We start from the raw sequence: 27,534 nt of genomic DNA on the forward strand, positions 1-27,534 counted from the left end.
ACACACATCTCTAGGGAGTTTCTGAAATTTTCATGTTTTACCTTATGTGTTTCTATTGTTTATGACTTCGTTTTTGGTGAGCATGTATTACTTTTATAATTCTTAAACCAAAAACATAACTTACTAAGAATTGAACCTCTAAAGCCTATAAAGACAAAATGCTTAGTGTTTCATTTCTTAGACTGAGTCCACTTTCAGCCAGAGCAGTTCTAAGCCACAAGTACAATTCTACGAAGACCTTGTTAGGCTCATCTTATGTATGTGTGAGGGCATGAACACATGCCACCTACACATACACACGTCTATACACACACACACACACAGAGAAAACCCACACACACACGCACACACACAGAAAAAAAACACACACAGAAAAGACACACACACAGTTGTCCCACTCTGCATATGCATGTGGAGTACACAATTTTACAATATATTGAACAGTTCATAGAACGTTCTTGAATGTATTTATTGGTGCAAGGGAGTAAATAGCCAGAGCTAAGAAGGCAGAAAGGAATGTGGCGAGATTGAAAACCCAACACCCACAACCACCTCCACCATCCCAAGCAGGTGACATCCTGTGACATCCATGGTGCTCTCTGGTTTCTGGCTTTTCCCATTTGTCTTCAAGATGGGTAAACTCAAGAAAGTGCGGTGATCAGAATGGGTGCTCACCCACTCGTGCTGTGAGCACCCCAGCAGCGAGGCGAGAGCCCTGCCGGGGCATTGGCGGGGGCTCACGTGTCCTCATCCCTGAAGAGTGTCATGTTGTGATCCCGGATGTATCCCAGCAGGATCTGTCCTCGCCGCTCCAGGGTCTGGAGGACCTGCTTCAGCCCCTGTCGCCCGCCTTGGCTTTCCCAGAACACCAGGTCCATCTGCAGCGACTTGAGCAGCATATTGTGTAGACACCCTGATGCGAGAACCTTCACGACAGATTCAGGAAACCTGGACCAGGGTTCCCCGAGCGCCAAAACAGAAAGGAAAAGCAAAAGTGATCTCAGAGAGTTCCTGTGAAGGACAAAGCCCGATGGCCAGAACTTGCACATCTGGGGAACCCTGGCAAAGTCAGCCGGCAAAGTCCCCTGGGCCACTTCCGCTGACTGGTTATCAGGGGCCCTCCCACCTGCTCAGCTGTGAAAGCAGGCGGGGGATAAAACCTTCGGATGGGTCCCATCCCACAGAGAAGCTCGGCAAGTCAAGTCTGCTCTCCCTGGTGAAATGCCGGCTGCTCTGCTGGGCAAATGCCAGACAGAGCCCTAGGAAGGCTGAGCTGCCTGCCGAGGGTAAGCAGGGAAGGCAGGTTTCCAGGCTCACTCCCCCAGCCAGACCAGGGCACCTAGTGTTCTGTGGGTCCAGGTGGCCCTCTGGATACTTGGAGTGGGGACACTCCATCCAGGAGTTGAAGGGCCTGCTGACTGTATCTCCATTCAGCTTTCCCGGGGCCCCCACCCCCTCCTGAGGCTCAGATCCAACAGCTTTTGTCTGGCACACCACAGACTTCTCAGCAGCCCCGGGTTGAGGCCCCACGGTCTACAGCAGAACCGTCGAGCCTCAGTCCCCGAACCTCCACCCAACCCCTCTGACCCTCACCCATCTATGCCCTCCAGCAGCCGAAAGTTCAGCTTGTCCTCAGGGCGCTGAAGGTTGCCGGCGTTATCGATGTAGACCAGGTGAGAGGGATCACTGCTCCGGACCTCAGGGAAGAAGACGGACAGACAGAGGTGGGGAAGGGTGCAGCCGAGTGGGCGCCCATGAACGCTGGCAGGATGAAGGGGCTTGGGAGGACCTGAGCGGTCCATCTCACCGTCCCCCCTGCTACTCGCCCCGATGGTCCCCAGGGGCTGAGCAGCCAGCTTACTGTATGCTGGCACTATGCTCAGTGTTTCCAGGCACCATCTAGTGAGCCCCATCTTACAGAAACAGAGGCACAAAGAAGTTAAGTAATTTGCACACGGTCCCACTGCACTGGTGGCAGAAGGGGTGAGGAGCGTGGGTGGAAATCGGCAGAGACAGAGGTAAACGCAGCAGGGCTATGGCTGCAGGATGTGTCACACACACGCTCACCCCCACCCCGTGCCACCTGGGCCCCCGTGCACCTGGGTGTTCCCTGAGCATCACCGAGAACACACGATACCCGTCATCCTCTGGGAGCACCGACCGCGCTCCATCCCCACGGGAGAAGAGTTTAGCACCTCCTCAACCTCTTCAAAATTAAAATCAGCAGCAGGAAACTCTTTAGCACCTTCGAATGATGGTGTGGTTGGGGCCGAGAGGCCATCTCTGCCGGCCTCCTCCTCCCACCCCCATGCACACACCCCGTTCCTGTGCATTCTCCAAGAGTCCACAGTCATTTCCCATAATTCTCTCTAGTGACCTTGTGTCATGTGGGGACTCTGGTTCCGCTCCCCGCACAAGAACACGGGATATGGTGAGGCCAAAAAGGAACACCCACAGAGCCATGGATAGCGGAGTCACACCACTATAGTCTCGCTGGCGGCTGGGTTGGAGACACAGGAGGCAGGAGCCACAGGATCCGCAATCCACAATCCGCTTGCTAACCGTGCTTGCTGCCTGCAATCCGCAGTCCACTTCTCTGCCAAGCAACCGACAACCCCTTGCTCACTGCAATCCGCCCCTGCTAGCTCAGCCACGGCAGTTATGTCAGTGACCAATGGCTCACTGGTTACAGCTGATGGCCAACTAGTCACAGCCGGTGGCCATCTACTACCCGAGCCAGCGCTTTTCCACGTGAGGCCGAGAGCCTGGAAATTGCTCTCTGGGACTCTGTCCCCACACCTAGGCTTAAATTATGAACTTTGGTCTCTAGGACCCCAGCTTTCCCTCTCTCTGCCTCATCAGGGATCATCTATTTCTCGAAGCCTGATGACTCCTCCCTCGGAAATCTGCAGTCCTCAGGGGTCTGTGGAATAGCTGCCCACCCGGGGTAAATGGTAGATAGAAAAGGCTCACCTTATTCCAGGGAAGAGGACAGACGGCCCTGCAGGGCAGGGACGGAGAGTTCCCACCACCCAGCAACTCCCGCAGGAGCCCTGGCCTCCAGGCCGCTGTGAGCTGCCTGAAGGCTCCAGGCTGACAATGACCCCCCAGTGCACCCGGCCTCACTGGGTGAGAAGCTCGAGAAAGCCTCCCAGGGCGGCACCTTGCTCCTCGTGTAGGAATGTCCTCCTGCCACCCCATCCCCTCTCTGGTGGCCTGAGCACATCACTTCCCACCCTGGGCTCTGGTTTTAATGGGAGGCAGCACAGTGTTTCCCTGATCACACCAGCCTGTGCACCATCCAGGTCCTAGAAAAGGACCCTGTCACTGCCACCAGCCATATGGAGGCAGTGCCCTTCCTGGCTCCAAGTCATGACTTCCTCAATGACTGGCAGAAGGAGGACGTCCGACGAGACACACAGTTCTCACACTCAGTGTCCAGAAGCCCTAGGGGGCACCCTGGCGACCCTCGGGGACCGTGGAGTGGGTGAAAACGGCTCCATCCCCACCCCACGCCCAGCTCAACCACATTCTCAGAGCTCCAATTTGTCAGTTTTACATTATTCAAACAATGGGTTCTGCTGCTGAAAAGAACAGGACTGGGGACCCCCAGTCTGACATGAGCTCTGAAACTCACGAAGAGCATCTTCAGAAGGAGACAGGAGGACCGGAGTCCGGGTGACGAGGGGACGTACCAGGATGTGGACCAACCGCAGCTCGCTGGGGTTCCCGCATTTCTCCCGGAGCCCCTCTTGCACACAGGGCTCCGAGGGCCCCGGCTCGAAGCCACAGCAGTAGCGATCCAGGCGGTCATGGACCTGTGGGGACACCGTCCTCTGAGGGCGGGGGGCACGGGCCTGCCTCCAGGCCCAGCATCAGGGCACTTGGCCCTGGCCACACACAGGGCCCTGCTCAGTGGCCCTGCTGCTGGCCTCCAGCTCCTAAATGGGCTGGTGCCCGGCTCCTCTGGCCGGCTGACCCTGCCCACCAGAGCTGTCTGCTCCCACCTCAGGCCAAGACCCACGGCTTCATCCACAGTGCTGCTCCTGCACTCTGGCCTGAGGTCGCTGGTCCTCCGGACTCTGGCCATTCGTCTACCGGAGGAGACCCACACGTGACTCCACTTTTTCTTTAAGCAGCAAATGCTACATCTCCCTTCTTCGGAGACAAAAGTCCTTTAATGAGCATCGAGACAGCTCCTGAGTGGACAGTCCTTCCACCCACAGCAGGAAAGAATCCAAGTGGGGAAGGAGGAGGGCACTCCTCGTAGGGGCTCATTTCACACTGGATGCCTGAAGTAGGAATTCTCAAGCGCGGTGTGGGGTCCAGTCTGAGGAGCTGTGCCTCGAGTCCCCTACATACACACATATAGATAATGTGTGTACATGACGTTTTAGAGCCGATCAGAGGATTCTCATAAGAACACTTCCCACTCACCTGCTTTCAGTAGCTTTCTTCAGAAGGAAGGAGTTACAGGCTGCAGGTCAGGAATTAAGTAGAAATGTGAATCCACCTCAGCCCTGACTACAGGGGATGTTATCTGCTGCGCTCATAATGGACATAGAGGTCGAGAAAGGAGAAACCTAAAAGCAGAGCTGGCGGAGTCCGCTGGGGGTGGGGATGGGTGAAGGAGGTTCTTACTTTGGGGAGAAAGATAGGAAAGGCGTAGGAGTTAAAGGGGGAAGGTGGTTTGGAAAAGGTTGGGAAGTGGAGGAGAGACAGATGTGAGGACTGGGGACAGCAGGTGTCACCGTCACTTCCAGGAAGGGCGAGGTGGAGAAGATGCACCCTTTTTCCTCTTAGGAAGGAAACTTGGTTTGATACGATACCTTGATGAGTGCTTACGGCAGAAGGTGAGATCTCAAGAGGTCTGGGTGTGGGAGGACTTGCTTTGCATGGGACAAGAGGAAAAATCCATTTGTTGCTGCAGAAGGAGGAGGAGAGAGGAAGAGAGAAGTGAAGCAGGGAGCAGCAAGAGGCTGAGGGCATGAGAGGTGCCCTCCGTGAGCCTCCCATTCCCCCAGTGAAGTTGGTGCCCTGGGGAAGTGCTTGGAGGTCATGGGGCCATGCTTCGAGTTCAGGCTCCGAGTTCAGGCTCGCTGTGGGGCAAATCCCGGCAGTACGCCTGGTGAGGGAACCAGGAGTAATCCAAATCCTAGGAGGGCTTCACATTTGTGGGACCAAGGGTTTGTGTCAGCTCCTTAAATCCGCAGTTGGTGACTGAGTCACAATAAAGGGAGGTCTGGGGACCCTGGCTCTACCAATTAGGATGGTGAATCGGCTGCCTAACTCTCACGATGCAAAGTGTATTTGGTTCCTGAAAGAGTCCTGTGGGGGAACACCCAGGAAGGAGACTCAGGTCCTGCCTTTGCAGAATGGCTAGTCTACACTGGGAAGCCTGGGAACACCACTGGCGAGGAAGGTGCCAGCCTGGGAACCTAGAAACCAGCTCCAGGTAACATACTCTAGTTGGGGCAAATGTCTAGACCAAGCTAAAGGAGACAGAGTCAGGGTGGAGGGGAGCAAAAGTCGGGGAGAGGGAGGCAGCATGCAGGAAACCAGATGGCACTCACGGAAAGGGAGCCCCCGCTCCCTCTCTCAGTCCTCAGGACTCAGGAGTGTCCTGTGACTCCTGGCTCTGGCAGGATCGTAGGACAGCCCCTCCCAATGATGATGCAGAACAGCCAGGGCTTCCCCACGGTAAATATGCAGTTGTTTTCATCCACTAAAGCCATGACAGTGTCTCGATGTTCTACAGTAAGAAATACATCTGGCCTAGGTCCACCTTCCGGGCACAGAGCTCCTAAACCCTTGGCATTTCCCAAGTGATAGCAGCGTCTTTTGTTATTCATAATGAGCCCCTTTGACCACACCTGAGTTTATGCTAATGAGGCGACTCAGGGGAGCCCCCAGATAGCTTCAGGAAGCCGGCTAGTCCCCAGAAAGACAAGGGAATAGAGGGTGGGAACTTTTGGCTCCAACCTCCAGGAAGGGGAGGGGAGCGGGAGATTGGGTTATAAAAACTCCTGAGCCATGAGATTTGGAGACCTTCCAGCTTGGTGAACATATCCACATGCCAGGAGGGTGGTGCACCCCAACCCCACGGGCTTGGACCCTTCCAGACCTCACCCTGTATACATCTTCATTTGGCTGTTCATTTGTAAACTTTATAATAAACGAATAAACATAAACTAAGTGTTTGCCTAAGTTCTGTGAGCTGTTCTAGCAAATTATCAAACCTGAGGAGGGGTCCTGAGAACTCCCCGTTTATAGCCAGTTGGTCAGAAGAACAGTTAGCCAAGGATGTGCGACTGGCTCGTGAAGTGGGGGCAGTCTTGTGGGACTGAGCCCTTTAACTTGTGGGATCTGACACTTACTACAGGGAGAGAGCGTCAGAATGGGATTGCTGGACACGCAGCGGCTGTTGGAGAACTGGCTGGCATCAGAAGACAGCATCACTCAAGATGACCATCCCAGCGTCACTGCTGTCTCTATCCCATGCAGACCTCACTGCAGCCTTGCCAGGAAGATTTTATTACCTCCATTTTACATAGGGGGACACTGACCCCAGACATGCTGTGGGGACAGAGCCCGGAGAGCAGTTTCCAGCCTCTCGGCCTCACGTGGAAAGCTCGGGTAGTAGATGGCCATCAACTATGACTAGTTGGCCATCAGCTGTTACTCGTCAGCCATTAGCCACTGATATAACTGCCATGGCTAAGCTAGCAAGTGCGGATTGCAGCTAGCAAGTGGGGTTGGTTGGTTGGCAGAGAAGTGCATGGCAGATTGCGGATTGTGTTGATCCTACTTCCTGTGTCTCGCCCGGCCACCAGTGAGATGGGGGTGCAGGAAGACCTCTTGTTGGGGTACTGGCGTATGTTTGCTTTTGTGTCTCGATCAGCTGCCATTGAGAATATAGTGGAATGACTCCCCTACCCATGGCTCCATTGTTGTTCCTTTTTGGCCTCACCATATTCTGTGTCCACCCACCGAGAGCGGGAACAGAAACCCTGCATTACACATGCCCAAGGTCATAAAAGTAAAAGCAGTATAGTTGGGGTTTGAACCAAGGTCTGCCTGGCTCAAACCCAGCTCTGCTCTGCCTCCCCGAAGCTCAGGAAGGGTGAGGCAATTAGAGCTCAAATGAGGTCTCCATCACGGCATCTGCAGTGCACAACGTATAATATATATTATAGATAATATGCAAACTGATAATATGCATGACTATGTTCCAAAAAACTATTTATGTGCATGGAAATTTGAATTGTATATAATTTTTAGATGTCACAAAATAGTCTCCTTTGACCTTTTCAACCATTTAAAAATACTAAAACCATGCTTAGCTCATGGGCTGTACAAAACTAGGTGGAGGAGTGAATTTGGCCTGCACTGTGGGCCATGCTTCTGACCCCTGGGATGGAGTTCAAATGGATCTGGGGCCGAATCGTGGCTCCACCCCTATGCAGGGTCCCTGCCCCGACCTGGAGGCACAGGCCTGGGTCCTTCTGGGTGAAAAGGGTGGCTTTTAGCTGGGCTGGCTCGCTGCCTGGGGGTCAGGTTACCACAAGGTGGCAGCTTCTCTCACCAAGGAGGGCAGTGGGTTGGCCCCACACTGAGTGGCTGTGGGAGAATTCATGAAGCTTTGGGGAGGTCAGAGCGTGGGGGAGGAGCACGTTCCTGGGCACCACTCTCACTCTCCTCGGAGGCCTCATCCTGCAGTGTTCCCCATGTATCCCACAAAGGGCAACCTTCCAGAAGATCCAGGGAAGAACAGCTGGACGCTTCATTTGCCCCGAGCCTGAGGCCAGAAGTCAGGCACCAGCTTAGGATTCAGGTGAATAGACCAGCTGATGGGGTTTGAGGAAATGGGTTGAGAAGAACTAGATTTCGTCTAAAAAGACGTCTGTAGACCACTCTACATTTAAAACATCAACACAAAAACCAGCAGCCACCACAGCAAAGTAGGTTCCAACCAAGAAAGCTAGGATGAGTCCCCTGTAGGACACCAACAAAAGTCTCCACTTGAACACATGAGAGAGGGGGATATTGTGATCTCCCCGGATACTCAAAAGGCTTCTGATGAAATTTTACATCCATTCCTGACAACAAACACTCTTAATAAAGCAGGAATGATGAAGAGTTCTTCATCATATCTTCAGGCAAGAGCCAGCATGAGGTTTAATGGCAAGACACTAGAAATTGTCCCAAGTCTATAGACATAAGTCACGTCCATCATGCTATTAATATTTACCATTGCTCTGGAGGCACCATCAATGTAAGGAGGCAGGAGAAAGAAAGAAAAGGCGATGAGAAGAGACTGCATTCTCTACAGATGAAATGGTGTGCTTGGAAAACCCAGAACAAACCAAGCAACTGTTGAAGCAATACAAAGTTAGCGGGAAGCCAGTAACCAAACTACTACACAGAAATAACAGCCTTCGCACCGACCAAGAGCTCCCGGCCAGGACATATAATGGAAAGAAAGATCCCATTTCCAATGGCCACATAAGACGAATTACTCAGGAAGAATAACCCAACATGAAAGTGAGGATTCGGCGAAAGAAAAATGCTTTGAAGAACATGAATAAAGGGGGAGACATATCCTATTCTTGGCTACAAGACTCTACATTTTAGGATGTAAATTCTCTCTCTTACTCCATGCAAATTTAATTTGATTCCAGTAAATTCCCAAAAGGACTTGGGAAGGAGAAGGAAGTCATAAGCGGACTCTACATTTCACATGAGAATAGTATGCAAGAATATCAGGAACATTCTAAAAAAGAGCAAGGAGAAAACCCAGCCCTACTAGTTATTAACATAAAATATAAAGTGCAATAATTAAAACAGTGTGATTCCGGCATATAAATAGACCCTTCTCTGGAACAGAAAGGAGTCCAGAAATAGACGTACATACATATGGAAATTGACCATATGGTTAAGGCAACATTTCAGACTGGGGAAAAGATTGATTATTCAGCAAATGGTGTTGGGACATTTGGGTTGCCATTTGAAAAAAAAAAAAAATCCTTGTTTTGCATCTTCTCTATTAATCCAGAATAACTTCCAGATGGATCAAAGACATACGAAAACACATGGGAGAATTTTTAAAATAACCCTGAACTGGGGATGGCCTTTTAAAACATGATATATTAACACTAACCTACATGTCACAAAAGAAAAGCTTATGATTTTAACAACGTAAGAATTTGTTAAATTTCTGCACAGCAAAAAGACTGTAAACAAAGCTTAACGACAATTGAACCTGAGAAAAACATTATAATACAAAGAAAACAAAAGGCTAATTTGTTTAAATGATGAAAAGCCCCTCAAATCATTGAGAAAAAGACCAACAACTCAACAGAAAATGGGGCAAAGATATGAACAGACAGTTTAAAAAAGAGAGAGTTAAAACAAAGTCTAAACAGAGACAGGACGAGGGTGCGGTGGAAGCAATTGAGGGAGGTTTCCACTCTCCAGGTCCTGCAGTGCAGGGTGTAACTGCCTGAGAGTGAGCCCCTGCTACAGCGTTTCACCTGGGGCCCTCCCTTGACTCCTAAATTCGTTTTCTATTGTTGCACAACAGATTACCAGGAGCTTAGTGGCTTACAAGAACACATGTATCATCTCCCAGTGTCTGTGGGTCAGGAGTCCACCACACGCTTGCCGGCTTCTCTGCTCAGGGTCTCACCAGGCTGAACTCGAGGGGGTGGCCAGGCCCACATCTCATTTGGCCCCATAGCTCGGGGTCCTCTCCTCAACTCCTCCGGGTTGTTGGCAGAAACCATTCCTCAAAGTTGTAGGATTAGGTCCCCAGGGAATCTGAGTCCTCCCAGAGGTCTCCCTTATCCACAAGCCGTTCGTAGTGTGGCTGTTTACTTTCAGCCTGAGGCAGGAAAATCTCTCAGATGCTTCATCTTCCATGAAAGACTCATTTGATTAGGTCAGGCCCACCCAGGATCACCTCCCTTTTAATTAACTCAAAGTTAAATGATTAATAACCTCATCATTGGAGTGATATTGCATCATATTCACAAGTCTTGTCCACACTCAAGGGAAGGGGTTAATACTGGCAGGGCTTGGGTGGCGGGCAGGAGTGATCTTGGGGACCATTTAGAATTCTATCACACCTCTCCCTAATCTAGACCCTGCTTTTAAACATGTGAAAGAGGCTCAATGTCACCCTTCAAACAACCCTTGTCCAGCAGGTTGTTTGTCCATCCTTGGCTGCACCATCTGTGAGACGCGGAGGGATGCAGCACTCATCTCTTATCTGCGTGGCACTTACGTGGGTTCACGTGTGTGGTCTGTATCAGACATTGCACTTCCTAAGTGGTAGCTACTATTACGGTTCAGGCCTCTGGTAGGAAGCCTGAGAGGTTGGCATTGGTCAAGATCTGGGCTCCTGTCTAAGATGAAGCACCTGATGCCGCAGGTAGACCAGGCCAGAGGAGATACCCATGAACCGAAGCCATAGGTGTGGACTCAAAATAAGGAACACACACAGGATCACCAATGACTGAAATGGGCTCCTTGGGAAGGAAATGGGCCAGTCTCATCCAGAAGAAACCAGTTCACCGGAACCTGGAAACCCTGGCCTGCTGAAACTTGTTTGTGACCTCACATCATTATAAGTAGCAGGTGCTGTTGGTATCTCACCCATATGTGCTTGGTGCTCACGATTCCTGTACATACCAGGGCTTTGCACAAGTGCCTGTGGCTCTCTGCCTTAGCCCCTTTCTGGATGCAGCAACGTGCTTGGCTGGCTGGCACATGGGCCACGCTACAGTGACAGGAAGTCCACGCCCTCAGGAGCTGTCTCAACCAATGACGGTTCGGAGTTGGTGGGTAAATAGCCTAGCTTCTCTGGCCCCTGGGTGGGACAACTCTGAGACATGTCCTACACAATCCCCAAGAGATCTCAGCAGGATTGAGCCCCAGATGCCCGCAGCAGTGTCTGGGCACCATATGGAATATATGTGGGTGTATGGTTCATGTGAACGGTGTGCGTGTGCGTGTGTGGCTGTGGTACTTGTGGGCATATATGGTTCTTGTATAAGGAAGCGTACAATGTGTCTGTTTGGGACGTGTGTGATTGATTTGATTATTGCCCAACAAATATTTTCTCTTCTCCCCCTTCCACTCTGGGCAGAGTATGCTTCCCACCTCTGACATTGGGCTTGGCCATTGACTTGCTTTGGCCAGAGGAATATTAGTAGAAGTAGCATCGGCAGAGGCCTCAAATGTGCTCCTGCAGTTTGGTTGAGCTCTTGGGCTTCTTTCATTTCTCATGAGAAGAGTCTGTCCCAGATGGTGCAGCCTGGGCTCCAGAATGAGAAGTGAACAGCAGACCCACAGCTCAGTAAAACCCACAGACCCTGGAGCAAAGACACAAGAGCTGGAGTTTTAAGCCAGTGAGTTTTGGACAGGTTTGTTATGCAACATTACCTCTGCAATCACTAACTAATACACTATCTGGGATTTACAAAGCACAGGGTATGATTTGTGGGGGTATAAGGAATGTGTGTGTGTGCAGTGCTTGTGGATTTTGTGTCTCGGTAAATGGTATGTTATGATACACAAACACAGAAAACCCAGGGTTTATACTGGATAAAACAAAACAAAGGCGCAAGCGTACCACAGAATGGGCTGTATGTGGAGTTTGTACCCGGCTCCCCAGTCAAAAGGTACCTCAGCTTCCTGTGCTTGGAAACCCACGGCCCCGCCTCTCTCTGACTTGCCAGTGGTTTCTAGGAAGGCAGCGTCAGCCAGACAGGGATGTTTGACTTGACCGGTGTTCAGGAGACCAGGGAAGAGGTGGCACGAGGCCAGCCGAGTCACGTCTGACCACACACCCAACCTGTGTGTGCTTTGGCTACTGAGACTTCTGTCCCCACAGCAGGCCTTGGCAGCCGAGGAAGGGTCCCATACCGCAACCACACGAGATGGACAGAGGGGCTCTGTGTGGAGCAGAAAGCTGCTGTGTGCACATCAGCTGGGCTGGAGCTTTGCAAGGAGGTGCCTCCAACCTCAAGGCCCCAGGGCGTCCCAGCAAAGTCCCTTTTCCTGCCCTCAGTCATGGCCTGGTTAATAGTGACTCTGTGAAAGCGAGGGTAAGCTCTGGAGTCAGACCGTCCAGGCTGCGGCTCTGCTCCATCAGCCGTGACCTTGGGCAAGTGACTTCACCTCTCTGGGCCTCCATTTCTCAACTTTAAAATTGGGATAAGTGTGATATCTCTCTTGTAAGTGTGCCATGAGGATTGGATGAGTTCATTCCTGTAAAGTGGGCACAGTGCCGGCTTCTTATTGAGTGTGTACCACCCGCCAGGCATGGTATTAAGTACATTCCACAAACGATCTTGTGTGCAGAAACCATCCAAGTTCAGTGTTATCATCTGGACAGACCTTGAGACGAGGATTCAAGGAAAAGCAGTTTATCTGTGAGCTAATCCAAAAACACATGCAGAGGGAGTGAGTCAGAAGGGCCAGCCATGACACTGCAGGGACCTGGGGCTCAATCCTGGTAGGGAACTCAGAGAGACTTGTAGAACACGCACTGAGGAGTGACCCCAGCCAGGGAGCCGGGCCTTACACACCCAGAAGGAGGTGTTGCTCCTGGAAAACCCCTCCATCCCAACATTGGCTGGAGGGCTTTAATTCCTCAGCTCCCAGCCTGTCACATGCTGGGCAGAGCAGGCTCTGGGGCTCAGGCAGGTACTGACAGTTTGGAACTACCACGTGCTAAAATGACCTGGCCCAAGGGACACCCAGTCCCATTTTAGAGGTGAGGAAAGTGAAACTGAGAGGGGAAGTAATCTGCTCAGTGTCATACAGCAAGAAGGGGCCTGGGGCGGGCGGTTCAAACCCCAGCCTGGCTGATGGCAAAGCCCATGACGACCACCAGGCCGCTTGCTCCTCCTTCCTCAAAGCAGCCATGGAGACAGAGACGAGGAGCTGGAAATACCGCGGGGAACCAGCCAGTCCAGTGACTGGAGACAAACACCCACAAGCAGACAAGTACCGTTCAGAGGTTTCGGGGCGGGACAGTGGGTGCGTGTCAGACAGTAAGGAGAGCATGGCCACCTCTGAAGGGAGCAGCGGCCACTCGTGAGCTGATACGAGCTATTCCACTGGATGGATAAACACAGAGACAGAGAAGTAACAAAAACAGGTGCTTGCTGGTCCAAAGACAAGGATGGGGAGGAGAGTCACCGTCCATCCTCAGGTCGGCAATTCCCGTGTCCTGATTCACCCCGAATCCCCTACTTCTGCTGCTCTCCAGCCTGGCCCTGCCCCACCCAGCCCCACTCCACATACCTGCAGCAGGAAGTCGAAGAGTGCCAGGCGTGCCCACTCAGCGTGGTGGATGCCCAGGCACTGGGCCTGGCCCGGTCGGCTACAGCCTCGCGCCAGCAGGGCCTGGTACTGCAGCCAGCCCAAGGCCAGAGAGTTCTGGTCATCATCTGGGTCACCCAGGTGCTGCACGTCGGGTGCCCACCAGATGACAGGCCTCGCACCGCCGTCTGTGTAGCGGTAGGGCAGCAGGGGGCTGTGGAAGCGCCGGGCCACAGCGGGTAGGCTCCGGTGCAGCCCCAGCACCCGGTCCACGTGGAAGGACAAGACCTCGGACAGGTCCCCAGGCCTCTTGATCAGGCCACAGAGGCCCTGGGAGCAGAGTCGGCTGAGTCCAGGAGACACGTCCTGAAGGGCACCCTCGGTGGAGAAGCCGACCTGCAGCACCTGCCCATGGCCAGGGACCCTGGCTTTGCCCACCACCTCCCCCTGGGCCAAGAGCCGGAGGGTCTGCACATCATGCTCTGTGAGCCATGGGGGCACCTGCCCACCGGTCCTCAAGCCCGTCAGCAGCGCGGGGGTCTCAGAGGCACACCAGATGGATCCCTGCAGCTCCCCAACAGAGCCAGGCCGACGAGTCCCTGTGGCCGGGCTGGGGTCCCCTGCTTGCCCCCCACCAGTCAGGGCTCTGTTCCCAGCTCCTGGCAGATCCCTGCCTCCCACTGGATGGGGCTGAAGGGTTGGTCCATCAGCAGCTCTCCACTGCTCTGCGAGGGGGCCGACCAGGATGCCCGTCTCACTCTGTACCTTCTGGATGGGACCATCATGCCAGGCGGGGCCCAGGCCTTTGGCTCCTGGCCCCTTGACCTCATCCTCCCTCAGGAGCACAGGACGCTGGGTACTGAGTCTCGAATCTCCTAGAGATGCCAAAGGAATGTCCCTCCTGACCCTTCCTGGGCGCCTGCTGTCCCCTCCTGGGGACGGCCTGCTGCTGTCCACTCTTTCTCTGTGGCCCTGCTCCTCAGCACACACCAGGATGGAATTCCTGGGCAGGGCCCAGCCTCTCCAGAACCGCAGGTTTCTTGCCTGCTGCCTCCGGCGGGAGCTCAGAGCCTGAGGGCTGTGAGGGGCAGGAGTGCTGGTTACCCGCCGGGGCTCCACGACGTCTGGATGCTGTGCGGGGAAACGGATGACAGCCACCACAGACAGAGTCAGTAAGAGGCAAAATGCCACCACCATCCGCCTCTTGCCACGCAGCTTTCTCCAGAGCCCAAACGCCTGGGGGATGGGGTAGAAACAGAAAGTTTGAGACCTGGGGAAAATGTCAGCCCCAACCCACAAAACAGTGTGGGTAGTGAACGAAGGCCCATCCTGGATGCTGGCAAAGGGAAAAGAGCAGAGCCCAGGCACAGTGACCCCCAGCTGCGTTCAGGAGAGGCCTGGCACTGCAGCCAGCGCTCCTGCTTCAAAGTTTAGCTTGCTCACCTTCCAGGGGTAGCCTTTGCTGATACATGCAAGTAGACTTGGGCTCCCCTCTGAATAAACTGCCATACAACACTGGTCACCAAGCACCAAGAATCTCTTCCACATCTGTCCCCACTGCTGAGTGCTGGCCCTTTCTTTTCCTCTCCGTGTGAGTCCCAGGGCCACTCCGGCAGGCCTCTAGTTGTCTCCCACAAACATGCTGTCCCCTTTTCCTGGGCACACAGTGACATAGCTACAGATGACTTTGCCCAGCCTGCCTTGCCACCAGAGATGGCCACGTGACTAAGTCCTTGCCCACGGCAGGAGTCAGCCATTGCTGCCTGCCTGTGGGGACTGAGTCCCAGAGAGCAGTTTCCAGGCTCTCGGCCTCACATGGAAAGGTGCTGGCTCGGTTATTAGATGGCCATCAGCTATAATCAGATGGCCATCCGCTGTGACTGGGTGGCCATCAGCTGTTACCGGTTAGTCATTAGCCATTAATATAATATAATATAATATAAATGCTGTGGCTATGTTGGTGGGTTGGTTGGTTGGCAGAGAAGCGGACGGCAGATTGCGGATCGTGTTGATCCTACTTCCTGGATCTCTAACCCAGCAGCCAGCGAGAATATAGTGGTATGAACCCCCTATCCATGGCTCCGTGGGTGTTCCTTTTTGGCCTTGCCATATCCTGTGTTCTTGTGCGGGGAGTGGGGGCTGGGACCCTGCATGACATTGCCCTACTTGCTCAAAAGGAAGTTGGCTGCCCAGCCTTTCTCTCTTGGCTCACAGATGTGGCAGCACCAGCTCTGCACGGGTTGGTAAGGACCCACCCTGGGGCAGTGACTTTTCAACGGGTGTCTCCTGAACCAACATCATTAACATCACCTGGGAACTTGTCAGAAAGGCAGATTCTCAGCACCGCCCGTCCTCCCAACTACACAGTGAGAAACGGGCTAAGCATCCTGTGTTTTAACAAGTTCTCCAGGGGATTCTGCTTCTTGGACCCCGCGGAGCCACCAGAAGGAAGGAGCTGGGGAACCACAGGGGAGTAGAGCTGCCAAGAGCTGTTTGAGCCACTGTGTTTTGGACTCAAGACTCATTTTCAGTCTACTACACATGGTAATTATTTTAGCATAAAGGAGGTGACTACTCCACCACTTACTTTGGTTGACACAACAATATGTCCTGAGGCTTTTTCCATTTTTGTCTTTTTCAATATAGAGTTACTTAACCGCTGCATAATAGTTCATATGGAAATATGCCATAATTTCTTTGCCCTTTCCTCGACAGGAAGGATATTTTGATCATTTCCAATTTTTATGATAACAAACAATGCTGCACTGAATATCCAGCGCTGGGGGAAATTGTGAGGATTTCTATAGAGGAGACCCCAAGAGATAAAGTCGTTGGGTCCCACTCCTTCTTGGTGATGTTAACTTTTCATCGTATACCAGTTAGTATCTCCTTTAATCCTCACAAGAACATAGGGAAATGGGAATTATATCATTCCTATTTTACAGATGAGAAAACAAAGGCCCTGAGTGCTAAGAGTTGCCCAGGCTCACACAGCTAGCAAGAATGCTAATATTTCAAATTAAAACTAACAGGAGAAACGGTCATGGACAAGGAGTCTGTCTGGCTCTTTTTCCCCTTCTACAAAGAAAATTATGTTTTCAAGTTGGATTCATAATCTGCGTTCTCCAACTTTTGGATACCACTAGGGAGAAATAAATCATCTTTTTAAAATGTCTCAAGCAGACAGAATGTTTTGATCCCTCTGTCGGCCTTACTTGGCTTAGGACAACCTGGGGAAAGTTGGCAATTGTGCAGTTGTGCGGAGAGCAAGGTTCAAAACGGCTATGAGCCGATGTCCCTGCAGGGCCACACAAGTAAAGCTTTGGGAAAAGAAAGGCAGCTTTGATCAAACTGAAAAAACATCCTCTGAAGAGAAATATTCAGCTGAATAATAAAGAGGACATTAGAGAAAGGAGAAAGGGGGATGACGCATAATATAGTAGAAGGTTTGCTGTCGGAACCCAACTGATCCCATGGCCGCACACTTGCCAGCTGCACCTGCCACCCCCCTCCCCAATTTCCCCATCCAGAGAATACACGTGGTCTTTTCCGTCACTGTCTGGTCCTACCACGGGTCTATTTCTCCTTCCTCCTCAAATCCTCCCACCCTTAATCCCTTAGGGAGGATGCCCGCTAGCCCAGTCGGCACATCCAGCTGCAGAAGAAGAGGAGTGAAAAAAGGGTAGTGGAAAAGCATATGGAATGGGCTTTGGGCTTCTAGACCAGCTTTTGCCCTTCTGAGCTGTGCTACAAGGGGCAAGTTACACAACCTCTCTGCCCCATTTCCTCAGTTACAAAACGGGGGAGAGTGAGATCATCCGTCCCTAAGGAGTGGCATGGGAAACACATGCATCCAAAGAGCAAAGGGCCCACTACCTGGCTCGGTACGTTTAAATGAGTCGTGGGGTCAGGGCTTTTCTGCCCCTACTTTCCGAACTCCCACTACCGTTCTGGAATCTGGAAAATATCCACCCTGCTTCCTGAATTTTGGCACATTGTAATGTCAGAGTAAAAAAAAAAGGAGGGGGGATATTTGGGAGCACAACTCAAGGCAGAGGTAGAAAAAGAAACTCTTTCATCATAAAAACCTAAGTGTAAGCCAGGAGGAGGCCACGTTGGGTGTGAGAAAAGTCTCGTCCTGCAGAGACTCCATCCAAAGACATCCAGGAAGAAACCGGAAGGAATTGCTTGGATTAAGGGCATGAGGGAAGGAGAGGAGAGAAATGGTGGGAGCCAGGAGGGAAATACGTGGGAGGGCTAAAAGGAAAAGGCTGAGATTCCAACCAGGGTGTGGGGTTTGGGATCCTTAGCAACTGTGGCAAGGGAAGGCAGGAAAGCAGTAAAGAGCCCCGCCCACTGCGAATCTCAGGGCTGTGTTGCAGGGGATTGCAGCCACCTCCCTACTCCCTGTCATTGCCCCCATACTGGGTGGAAGGCAAAGGACAGTGTCACTGATGGTATTATTTGCTCACGATTCCTTCTTCCTCCTCACCTTGCCATGGTTTCACCGAAGGTGGAGTACACTTGTCTGCCCGCTGTCCTTGACCTTGGTGACATGACTTGTTTTTGCCAACAGAATGTAAGCGGATATAACACATGCCATGTCCAGTGGAGGCTTTAAATGTGCTTGTGCGGTTTGACTTGCCTCCTTGCAAACTTGTCCTCCACCATGAGAGGAGCACGCCCCCGGTGTGGCACCTGGCGCAGACCTGAACCCAACCCCCAGGCTGGAGCCAACCCAACCACACTGCTGGGTCCAGCCTACCCACCGCCCTGGAACCAAGATAAAGGTGTACGTTGTTGCCAACCACTGAGATGGTGATTATCACAGCAAAACGCAGCTAATCCAGATCCGTTGGTGATTTCTGTTGGGCGCAATGTGTGGCCTTGGTCAGATAACAATATGGCAGTTTAATTGTATGGTGATGGATGGTAACTAGACTTACAGTCGTGAACACGATGTGGCGTATACAAATACCGAATTACAATGTTGTACCCCGAAAAGAAAAACAATTAGGCGGTTTAGTAATGAAGTGTAGCATCTGTCCCTTAAGTAATAAGGGCATCGAGCTGTCACTACAGAGGGGTCTCAGGCTGTGCTGACGAGGACCTGGCCACAGGTATACCCCACGAACCAGGGTCCCCCATAAGATGGGCAAATGGCATGGGGAGTCTTCTGTCAAATAGAGAAGTTTTTTGGGAAGGACTTTTTAAAAAAATATTCCAACAAACGCTGCAGATCTTTGCACAGAGACAGTCTGAGAAACAAGGACACTTGGAGGAAAGGACTCAATTAGAGTGTGCACTGTAACAGCCAGCAGGAGGCTTTTTCTCATTTCTGACGGGTCACAGGGAAAGGACTTCTCTTGGACTTTGGGGAACTCCAGTCAGGATTTTGCCTCTCTCTTGGGCACTAGCTCTCCATTCTCCACACCGCCTCCCAGAATGCCCTGACACATGCCGTGTTTCATGCTATCATTCCCACTGCAGAGGGAATGACATGGGTAAAGCCATCTTTTCTCAACTAAAAAAAAAGATGACAAAACCGGGTCCTCCGCTAAAACTGCCATGGATGAGGAATAACATGCTGGGCAGGGAAGGTGGAGAGAAGACAGAGATCACGTGTGCCTCTCCGCAGGAAAACAGGCAAAGTCTCAAAACACTTGTAAAGTGTTTCTTGGTGGGAGTTTTCTGGGTGGGAGAAGGAGCAGAGGAAAGCCATGTGACGACAACTACGACAACAGGGTGTGTGTGTGTGTGTGTGTGTGTGTGTGTGTGATATAAACTGAGTTTGGCTCTGGGTCTGGAGTCGTCACTTAAGGTGTCCTTCTGTGCTGTCCCCTGCCCTCTGCCCTCTTCTAAACATCCCCACTGGCTGATGACTGATTTGTCGCTACTCAGCCTCTGAGTGAGACTACCAGAAATGTTAGAATTTGGAGTTGCTCTTCCATTTTTTAAAGATCAGTAAATAATTTTCAGAACCAAACCATGGGCGGTGTCAGAGGGAATACATGAGCATATTGTCAGAGGGCTGAATTAGAACCACATGTCAGTCCTGTGAGTAAGGCCGCGGCTAGACCTGGTCAAACCCTGCTTCCCGTGGCTGAAGGCAGAGGCAGGCCCCAGGCAGGAGGAGCTGGGCGAGCACGGGCGTCTGGGGGCCACAGCGACACGCACAGCCCGTTAGAACCTCCAGGCACACAGTGTCCCTCTCCTAGTCAGATCTGCGGGGTCCTGTGTGTTCCACAGTAGGCAGAACCCCGGGGCTGCCTGTCTCCTAAGCCACCACCCAGCCAGGCCCCCCTTGCTCAGCGTCATTGGAGAGCTGCGATTTTCCTTCCACATCAGCAACTTCAAGACAAGGAAGGACTTTTGTCCCTGTCGTTTCTGGCCTGCACAATTTCCAGGAAAAAGAAAAAACAAAAACAAAGGAATGATAACTAACATTTATTCAGTGTTCACTGGGCCTGTTTAAACCACTTTTATTACCTCATTTAATCTGCATGCGGGTCTTACAAGGTATTAGTATTATTATTCCATTTTACAGGTGAGGAAAACAAGGCACAGAGAATCAAGGTGGGCCAAAGCTAGCATGGGCAGCACCAGGACAGGAACCTAGGCAGTCTGGCTCCAAGAGGTGGTGACTTAATTGCTGTGCCACCCTGGGGAGGGGCGGTCACCCACAGCCCCTGCTGTAGCCCTGATTCCGAAAGACTGCACTGGGCCTCAGGGGTGGGCCCTGCTCATAAAGGACGTTTACCCTCTTTGGTATTGGTCTGGTCATCTGTAAAGGGAGGCTTGAGTGAGATCAGGGTAGTGGCAGTCTGTTTGTGTTGGAGCCAATTGAGGGAAAATAAAAACGCTTTCAGTCTACATTTATTTTTCTTCCAAAATGAAAATAATTCAATTATGCATTGTGTCCTTCTTTATGAAATAGAAGAATATCAGTGAGAAAATGCCACCATTTGTCCCACTCAAATCTTGAGAGGTAACATCAGAAGCAGGTTGCTAACAATCTGTTATCCTTAAATTAGGTCTCAGGATTGATCTCAAAACAGGGCAGGTTCTACGCTTCCTGCTTCTCCCAGAACCAGAAAGTGTCCAAGTTGCTCTCAGCTTAAGCATTCTCAAGACTGTAGCCAGGAAATGGAATATACTATCTGACTTGCGAGGTGAAAACAGCAGGTCCTAGTATTAACCATAGCACTTACCAAGTACAGACCATGTACCGGGAGCTCTCAAAGCCTCCCAAGATACGTACTAAGGTGGTGATTTTACAGTTGGAGAAATTGAGATTTCAAGAAGTGCCTTCTCAAGGTCACACAGCGGGTCAGTGGCAGGCAGGATGCGAGTTTCCTGGAGCCCTTTTCACTGCACCACAGAATGATGAAGCTTGACTGGAGAACCTTGGGAGACAGCGGGGAGTTCAGGGAGGGGCGAAATGTGGGAAGGAACCTGGGATTTTGCTGCCCCTTTGCTGCCTCTTTCAACAACTTCTGTGGCTTCACAGTCTTGACTTGCAGTAATTTAGAGGGTGCTGTATCCAAGAAGCCAGCTCAGTCTAGTAAATGGTGGTCCACACCGGGGGTTCCTAAGGACAGATCAGAGTCTTTCTCGAAAATGAAAATCTCTTTTCATCTCCTCCTCACCCTTCCCTAATCTGCCCAAGCAAATGCTCTCCTTGGCACGCTTGAAGAAAAGCATTTTTGAACAGGTAAAAGCACTACAGATATTTGATATTTGGCCTTGGGGATTTATGGCGGTGGGGGGTGAGGGTGGCTAAAGGTCCCCCGCAGGGGGGTAGTTGGAAGTTCTCCTGGGGCTCAGATTTGAATCTCATTTACCCCAAGCAAATGAGTCCCTGGCTGCCTGCCCAGGTTCTGTTGCTTCACTTCCATAGCATAACTTCAAGGACACAGTAACCCTGTGATGTGATGGAAACGTCCTGTTGAACAAATGTCAATGGCTAGTGCTGGGGATGGAAATGAAGACCAAATGGCGTCTTAGAAAGGGATGGTTCTCAGCCAAGGGTAGACAAGAAACAGGGAGAACAGCCCCTAGAAAATACAAGCTATAAAAACAATAAAGAAAAGAGTGGTACAGTTAGAGATGGCAGAGATTTAGGATACAAATGAAAATCAGAAAAGCAATTCAAGAAATTGTTTCCGCAAAGGCTCAGCCAAAATAAAAATGATGATTCGAGAACAGTAATAGAAACTGAAATTTTAACTCTCAGCCCACTTTGCTGCATTTTAGTTAGGACATAAAATGCTAGAAGGTGTTTTCAAAGTTGGGGCTCAGGGCATAGAGCAGGAGGCCTGGAGCTGGGGAGGACGAGGGAGGAACAGGGCAGCCATGTCTAGGGAAACCGATGGAAGCACCTGGAGGCACAGAGGTCCTCCCTCCAGGGACCTCCATGACGACGACTGTAGCCAGCATTGGGGACATCTCCTGTGCCGGGTACCTGACTGACAACAGCTCATTTACTCCCTGCCGCCTCCCGCATTGAGGAAAAGGAGGCACGCTGAGGAAACTGAGCTTACGTTACTTTCTCACAGCCTCATAGCTAAGTGGCAGAGGCAGGATTCAAACCTGGGTGTGGCTGACTCCATCAGTGTATTCTCTGCCGTGATAGAAGCCTCAAAGAACGAGAGTTGTCTCCTTCCCTGCCACCCTTCTCCAAGCAAGCGAGCAAACCCGGAGAGCGGGCCTCCTCCTGCCCCAGAAGAGCATACAGAGGCCTTTGCTTTCAAAAGCCAAGACTTCTGCTAGAGACAAATTGAGTGGGGCTGCCTGACAGATGTTAGGTCACGTAGGTGAGGGCTGGCTTAGGGCCAGGCAATTTGATTTAGAAAAGCAGTGCTGTTGTTCCAAATGGTGAATGGAACACACACGATTCCCTCTCTTCCTTCCTCAAATGTCACTAAAATGATAGCAAAGCGCTCTTATTTTTTTAAGGGACAAACCCATAAGGACGAAGAGAATAGAAGAGGCCACTGCAAGCAACATTCAGGAAAGCAGGGGAATGAATGGCAGTGGCCTTAGCAGACCCGAGAAACCTGACTTCTCAACGGGAAGGCAGAAGCCCCCAACACGTTCAGAATTGGAGCCACCAGGAACCTCCAGAGGAGGTGTGAAGGCAAATTGAAAACCAGAGGACTGTTGAAAGTCTACTTAAGAAGGAGGTGGACACCCAGACCTCTTGATCCATACTGCTAAGCCAAGTAACTGCCACTCCTGCACCCAACTAAAGCCCGGGGTTTATTCCATGGAGAGAGAAAGCCAGAGCGTCTATGTGCTAGGAGGCCTCTGGCATGACTGACAGCAGGAGGACCACGCTGAAGACAGGAGTTTTAAGAGAGCATTTACATACTGAAATTGGAAATAGTGCAAGGGTCCCCCAAGCTGAAAACAAGGGTGCCCTCTTGGTTAAAAACAAGACTCGAACTGTAGTGAATTCAATTATTTGCAACCCCCCGCAACACATGTGGGCGGGCACGTGCACACACACACACATTCACACACACACTCACACACACACTCATGCATTTGCATTTTGATGGGATCAGCCCTAGCAGTAGCATTGCTTGTTCCGTAGTCATGGAGACAGTTTGTTGCTGCAGCCATTAAAAGCCAAAGCTTGCACGGCAGTGGCTCCGTGGGGTTCTCTCTGCCACCTACAGGCACATCCTGACGGTCTCACCGTAAGTGCTGTGCCTGTCACCTGCTCCCCGCCATGACTAGCAGGTGTGTGGTACTGAGGAGCACACAGCCTGGAAGTATGGGGAAATTTATGTCGAGTGGAGCAAACCTTTGATCTGGGAGACTGCAGCCAGTGGGAAATTTCAAGTGGTCCTGAATTCAACTCATGCAGCTTTTTGGCCAGGTCTGTCAGATCATGCAATCAATTGCACGTAGCAGCAGTCAGCTTAACAATGCGTCCTCATGTCATCTCTCCCCACTTCTGCTACTCTCGTGTGTTCCCCAAGACTGCACTCTCAAACCAAATAATACTAGCACGTAAGCCTTCTGCCGCTAGCTCAGCTCTTGGGAAGCTAGGCAAAGAGAAAGCAATTTCTTCATTGTGAAATTTCAGAACACTAGGGAAAATAGCCTATGGGTTTCCAGAGAGGTAACAAAACAGGTTTTACACAAAGTGATCAACAATCAGAATGGCTTTGGACTTCTTTATTGCAACACTGGAGGCTAGAATACAACTGAGCAAATTCTTCAAAATCTGACAGAGAATGATGTCTGGCTTAGAATTCTACACTCAGCCAAACTATCAGTCCAGGGCGAGGGGAAAATAAAGGCAGTTTCAGACACAAAACATTTCAAAATGGGTTATCCCTCATGCATCAGTTCTAACAAGCTATTGGATAAATAGCTCCACCAAAACCGAGGTGTAAACTGAGAAAGAAGATGTGGGATGCAGAAAAGAGAGATCCGACACGACAGAGAGGCAGCAGGACTCCCAGGGTGGTGGTGACAGGAGATCCTAAGGAACAGCTGTGCAGCAAGCCAACACAGCCACCAGTTCAGGAGGGGACAGGTCAAACCGTGCCAGGCAGGTGGGTTCCTAAGAAGGTGAAATTGATATGTGCTTCAATCTAGTACAAGGAAGTTGATTTGGTGAGAAACATCTGAAAAGCCAAGCAAACAAAAAAGGCAGTTATTAACCACGGAGAAACAAAAAGTCACACGGGAAAGGAAAAATGATCGTAATGTAACAGACAGCTCAGCTATCATGGCAGGCTGACATGGCCCCCCAAGGATGTCCATATCTTAATCTTCAGAACCCATGATTAAGTTAGTTTACATGGGAAGAGGGATTTTGAAGCCTTGATTAAATTAAGGATTTTGAGATGGAGAGAATATCCCGGATTATCCAGATGGGTCCAATGTAAACACAAGTATCCTTATAAGAGGGAAGCAGAGAGAGATTTGACTAGAGAAGAAAAAAGCCATGCGATGACTGAAGTAGAGGGAAGCACAGGCAGTGAGAGAGAAGATACTATGCCTCTGGCTTGGAAGATGGAGAAAGAGGCCACAAGCCAAGGAATACAGGTGGCCTCTAAAACACAGAAAAGGCAAGGCAATGGACTCTCCCTGAAGCCTCCAGGCGGAGCCTTGACTCTTGCTCTGTGAGACTCATGTCAGACTTCTGGCATCCAGAACGGCACAAGAATAAATTCGTGTTGCTTTGAACCATCAAGTTTGGGGCAATATATTACAGCAGCGACAGGAAACTAATACAGCCGTGAATCGCTTCTATGTAGTGATAATTACGTAAACACTGATCTTACTAAAATTGTTACCTTGTTATCTTGGGAAGATGGATGGATGAGAACCGTGTGTGTGTGTGTGGGTGAGACAGAGGTAGGGAAAGACCCAAATCCTCATCTTCCACTGAGGAAAGTAAATAAATAATGATCAAAATGGAAAACATCGTTTGAGAAGCACTGCCCTGGTTCTCCACTCTCACTTCTCGTAGATGAGGAGGAAGAAACCCACAGGAGCTGTGGTTGAGTTACCCAGTGAATTAGCTTCTCCTGAGAAGAGAGTGGCTGGGTGTAGGCTCTTATGTGACTGTGGGGACAGAGCCATGAGTGCAGTTTCCAGGCTCCCGGCCTCACGTGGAAAGGTGCTGGCTCAGGTAGTAAATGGCCATCAACTGTGATTGGATGGCCATCAGCTGTGGCTGGTTGGCCGTCAGCTGTAACCAGTGAGCCAATGGCCACTAATATAACTGCTGTGACTACGCTAGCAGCAAATGGGGGCTAGCAAGAAGATGGTGGCTGAGCTAGCAAGAGCGGATTGCAGAGAGGCGGATGCCGCCAGCGAGAATATAGTGGTATAACTCCCCCATCTATGGCTCCGTGTGTGTTCCTGTTTGGCCTCACCACGTCCTGCGTTCTTGTGCGAGGAACGGGAGCAAAGACTCCGCAGGCCACCCCGCATGACAGTGACGATCTCTCTTTAGCTGATTTATGTTTTGTGACAGGCTAACCCAGACACCTGAGGGGACTGGAGGCAAAGAGTATGTGTGAGAGCTCCCGAGTCTCAGCTGCTAAGCGAGGAGAAACTGGCCTTTGCTCTGAGCAGCGAAACCTCTCCTCGGCCAACTGAACAGCTCTCACCTGAAATCATCTAATTTGTTTCCCCAAAGCCTAACCCAGACATGCTAAAAGTACTAAGAAGCCCCCTTGGGAAGCCTGAGAAAAGAGGCCTCCATCACTCATTCCTCCACCCCCAAATGCCTGAAGCCTGCCGAAACTTCTTCCAGCTATGAGGTGGCAGAAAAACAACCGATTCAGAATCCAAAGCAACTGCCACCAAATGTCACCAAAGCAACTGCCTAGTAGATCCTAAATAAATGTATGAATGAATGAATGAATGAAGTGTATATATTCAAAAGCATAACTGACACAGTGGCGGGGTTCATTAACACTAGGAGGGAAAATCACCTTCTTTGAACCAGGGGTCTCAAAACCTTTTGATGACATACCCTTATTGGTAAAAATTTTGAGCACATCCCTCCAGTATCTACAAATTATTTTTCCCAATATTTACAAACCATAAGCAGGGAGTGCTGCATGACTATGTTCATCATAAAACATGAACAAAACATTTAAGAATCATAAAAGGATTCGGTAAAATACATGTGAACAGAAGCTCTAATATGTTTGTACCATAACCCAGTGGACTGTGTGGTGTGCGTGCTGAGGTGACTGAGCCCCACTCTGGAGACTGACCCAGACATAGTCTGCCTTCTCCACACACAAGATGTCTTTGGCAGGGAGTAATTTGAGTTTGATTATGAGCATCTATTTTTTTTTAAAATGCACACTTACCCCGAGTGTGCTAAAGATAATTTGATAGGGTTATGGGACCCAATAAAGTACATATTTTCTTGTGTAAATCAGTCGAGTTACTAAGATTGAGGTCAACAGCCTAGAGACTCCTCTCAGAAATACGTGGATCAAATGGAGTCCAGGTACATTTGAATAAGAAAATTGGGGTCTAATGAACCTCTCTCGTTCCCACGTGTTCAGAGATGAAAATCAGAGAATAGGGCTAGAAAACAAGGTATGTGGGAATTGTTCAGCATGACTTTCAAGAATAAAAGAACTGGGGTAGCCGATTCGCTCAGTTGGTTACAGCGCGGTGCTAATAACACCAAGGTTGCCAGGTTGCCAGTTCGATCTCTGCATGGGCCACTGTGAGCTGTGCCCTCCTTAAAAAAAAAAAAAAAGAAAAGAAAACGAACTGAAGAATGAGGTTCTGCTGTGAGCTAGTGTTTTTCTAATCAGTACTGCCTAATAAAAATATATTGCTAATCTCACGTAAGATTTTAAATTTTCCAGTAGCCACATTTAAAAAAGGGGGTGAAAGCCAGGTGAAATTGATTTTAATAATATTTTTATTTAGCCAAATATATGCAAAACATTATCATTTCAACAGGTTATCAATATAAAAATCATTAATTAGATAGTTTACATTTTTTGTAGTAAGTCTTTGAAATCCAAAGCGGATTTCACACCTATGGCACATCTCAGTTCAGACTAGCCACCTTTCAATATGTGGCCGGTGGCTACCATGTTGAACAGCACAGCTCTAAACTGGGACATAGGTCCTGGGAACCCCAGCAATCCACAGAGTGTTTGAGATATGCTATACTAAAGGATAAACAGCACCAGATCACTTGGACCAATGCAACTGTAAACACAAAAAAAAGGCAGGCATAAAAATTACAGCACAGTGGAGCTCCAACGTATGAGAGTTAGATGCTAATAGAGCCCATTAGGCAAACATTAAGTCTAGATCAAGATTCCCCTTCAGAAAGCAATTGATACACCACCCATTTTTCCTCCCACCTTAGAACAGATGCTGAGTGTTTTGTCTCAATAAAATAAAACCACGGAGCTGGAAAATTTTAGGAGCACACTCGGCCTCTGACACCATCAGTCTTGAGAAGCTCGCTGGACCATCTAACAGGGGCTTCTGGGAGAGGAGGTCTGAGGACAGACCTACCCCAGCTCCATTCATACGTGGAAGCATACTAGTGATGATCAACACCAGCTCTCTAGCCAGTGAAGTTTCTATGTTGTGTAGTTTCCAGTAACAAGAAGAATCCAGAGAGGAAAGGTGGGTGTGTGTGACCACAGAAAAGGAGATCAGGGAGCTTGCCCCATGCACAGA

General features: G+C 50.4%; 1 protein-coding gene across 3 annotated transcripts in view; it reads right to left on the reverse strand.

The window, feature by feature from the left end:
* GASK1A (golgi associated kinase 1A) overlaps positions 1-27,534 on the reverse strand; it is a 46,351-nt gene continuing 18,817 nt past the window's right edge. Inside the window, exons 2-5 of one of the 3 annotated variants that reach the window (XM_033133128.1) lie at positions 13,315-14,568; positions 3,696-3,818; positions 1,594-1,697; positions 2-948 (exon numbers count right to left, since the gene is read on the reverse strand). In XM_033133128.1, coding sequence (XP_032989019.1) covers positions 738-948; positions 1,594-1,697; positions 3,696-3,818; positions 13,315-14,529 — 1,653 coding nt within the window. In that variant the 5' untranslated portion in view covers positions 14,530-14,568 and the 3' untranslated portion in view covers positions 2-737. Of the gene's footprint in view, positions 949-1,593; positions 1,698-3,695; positions 3,819-13,314; positions 14,569-27,534 lie in introns of all 3 variants that reach the window. The other 2 variants (XM_033133127.1, XM_033133129.1) reach the window with 2 other exon arrangements.

Source organism: Rhinolophus ferrumequinum, chromosome 17 (assembly GCF_004115265.2).
Source record: "Rhinolophus ferrumequinum isolate MPI-CBG mRhiFer1 chromosome 17, mRhiFer1_v1.p, whole genome shotgun sequence".
NCBI lineage: Eukaryota > Metazoa > Chordata > Mammalia > Chiroptera > Rhinolophidae > Rhinolophus > Rhinolophus ferrumequinum.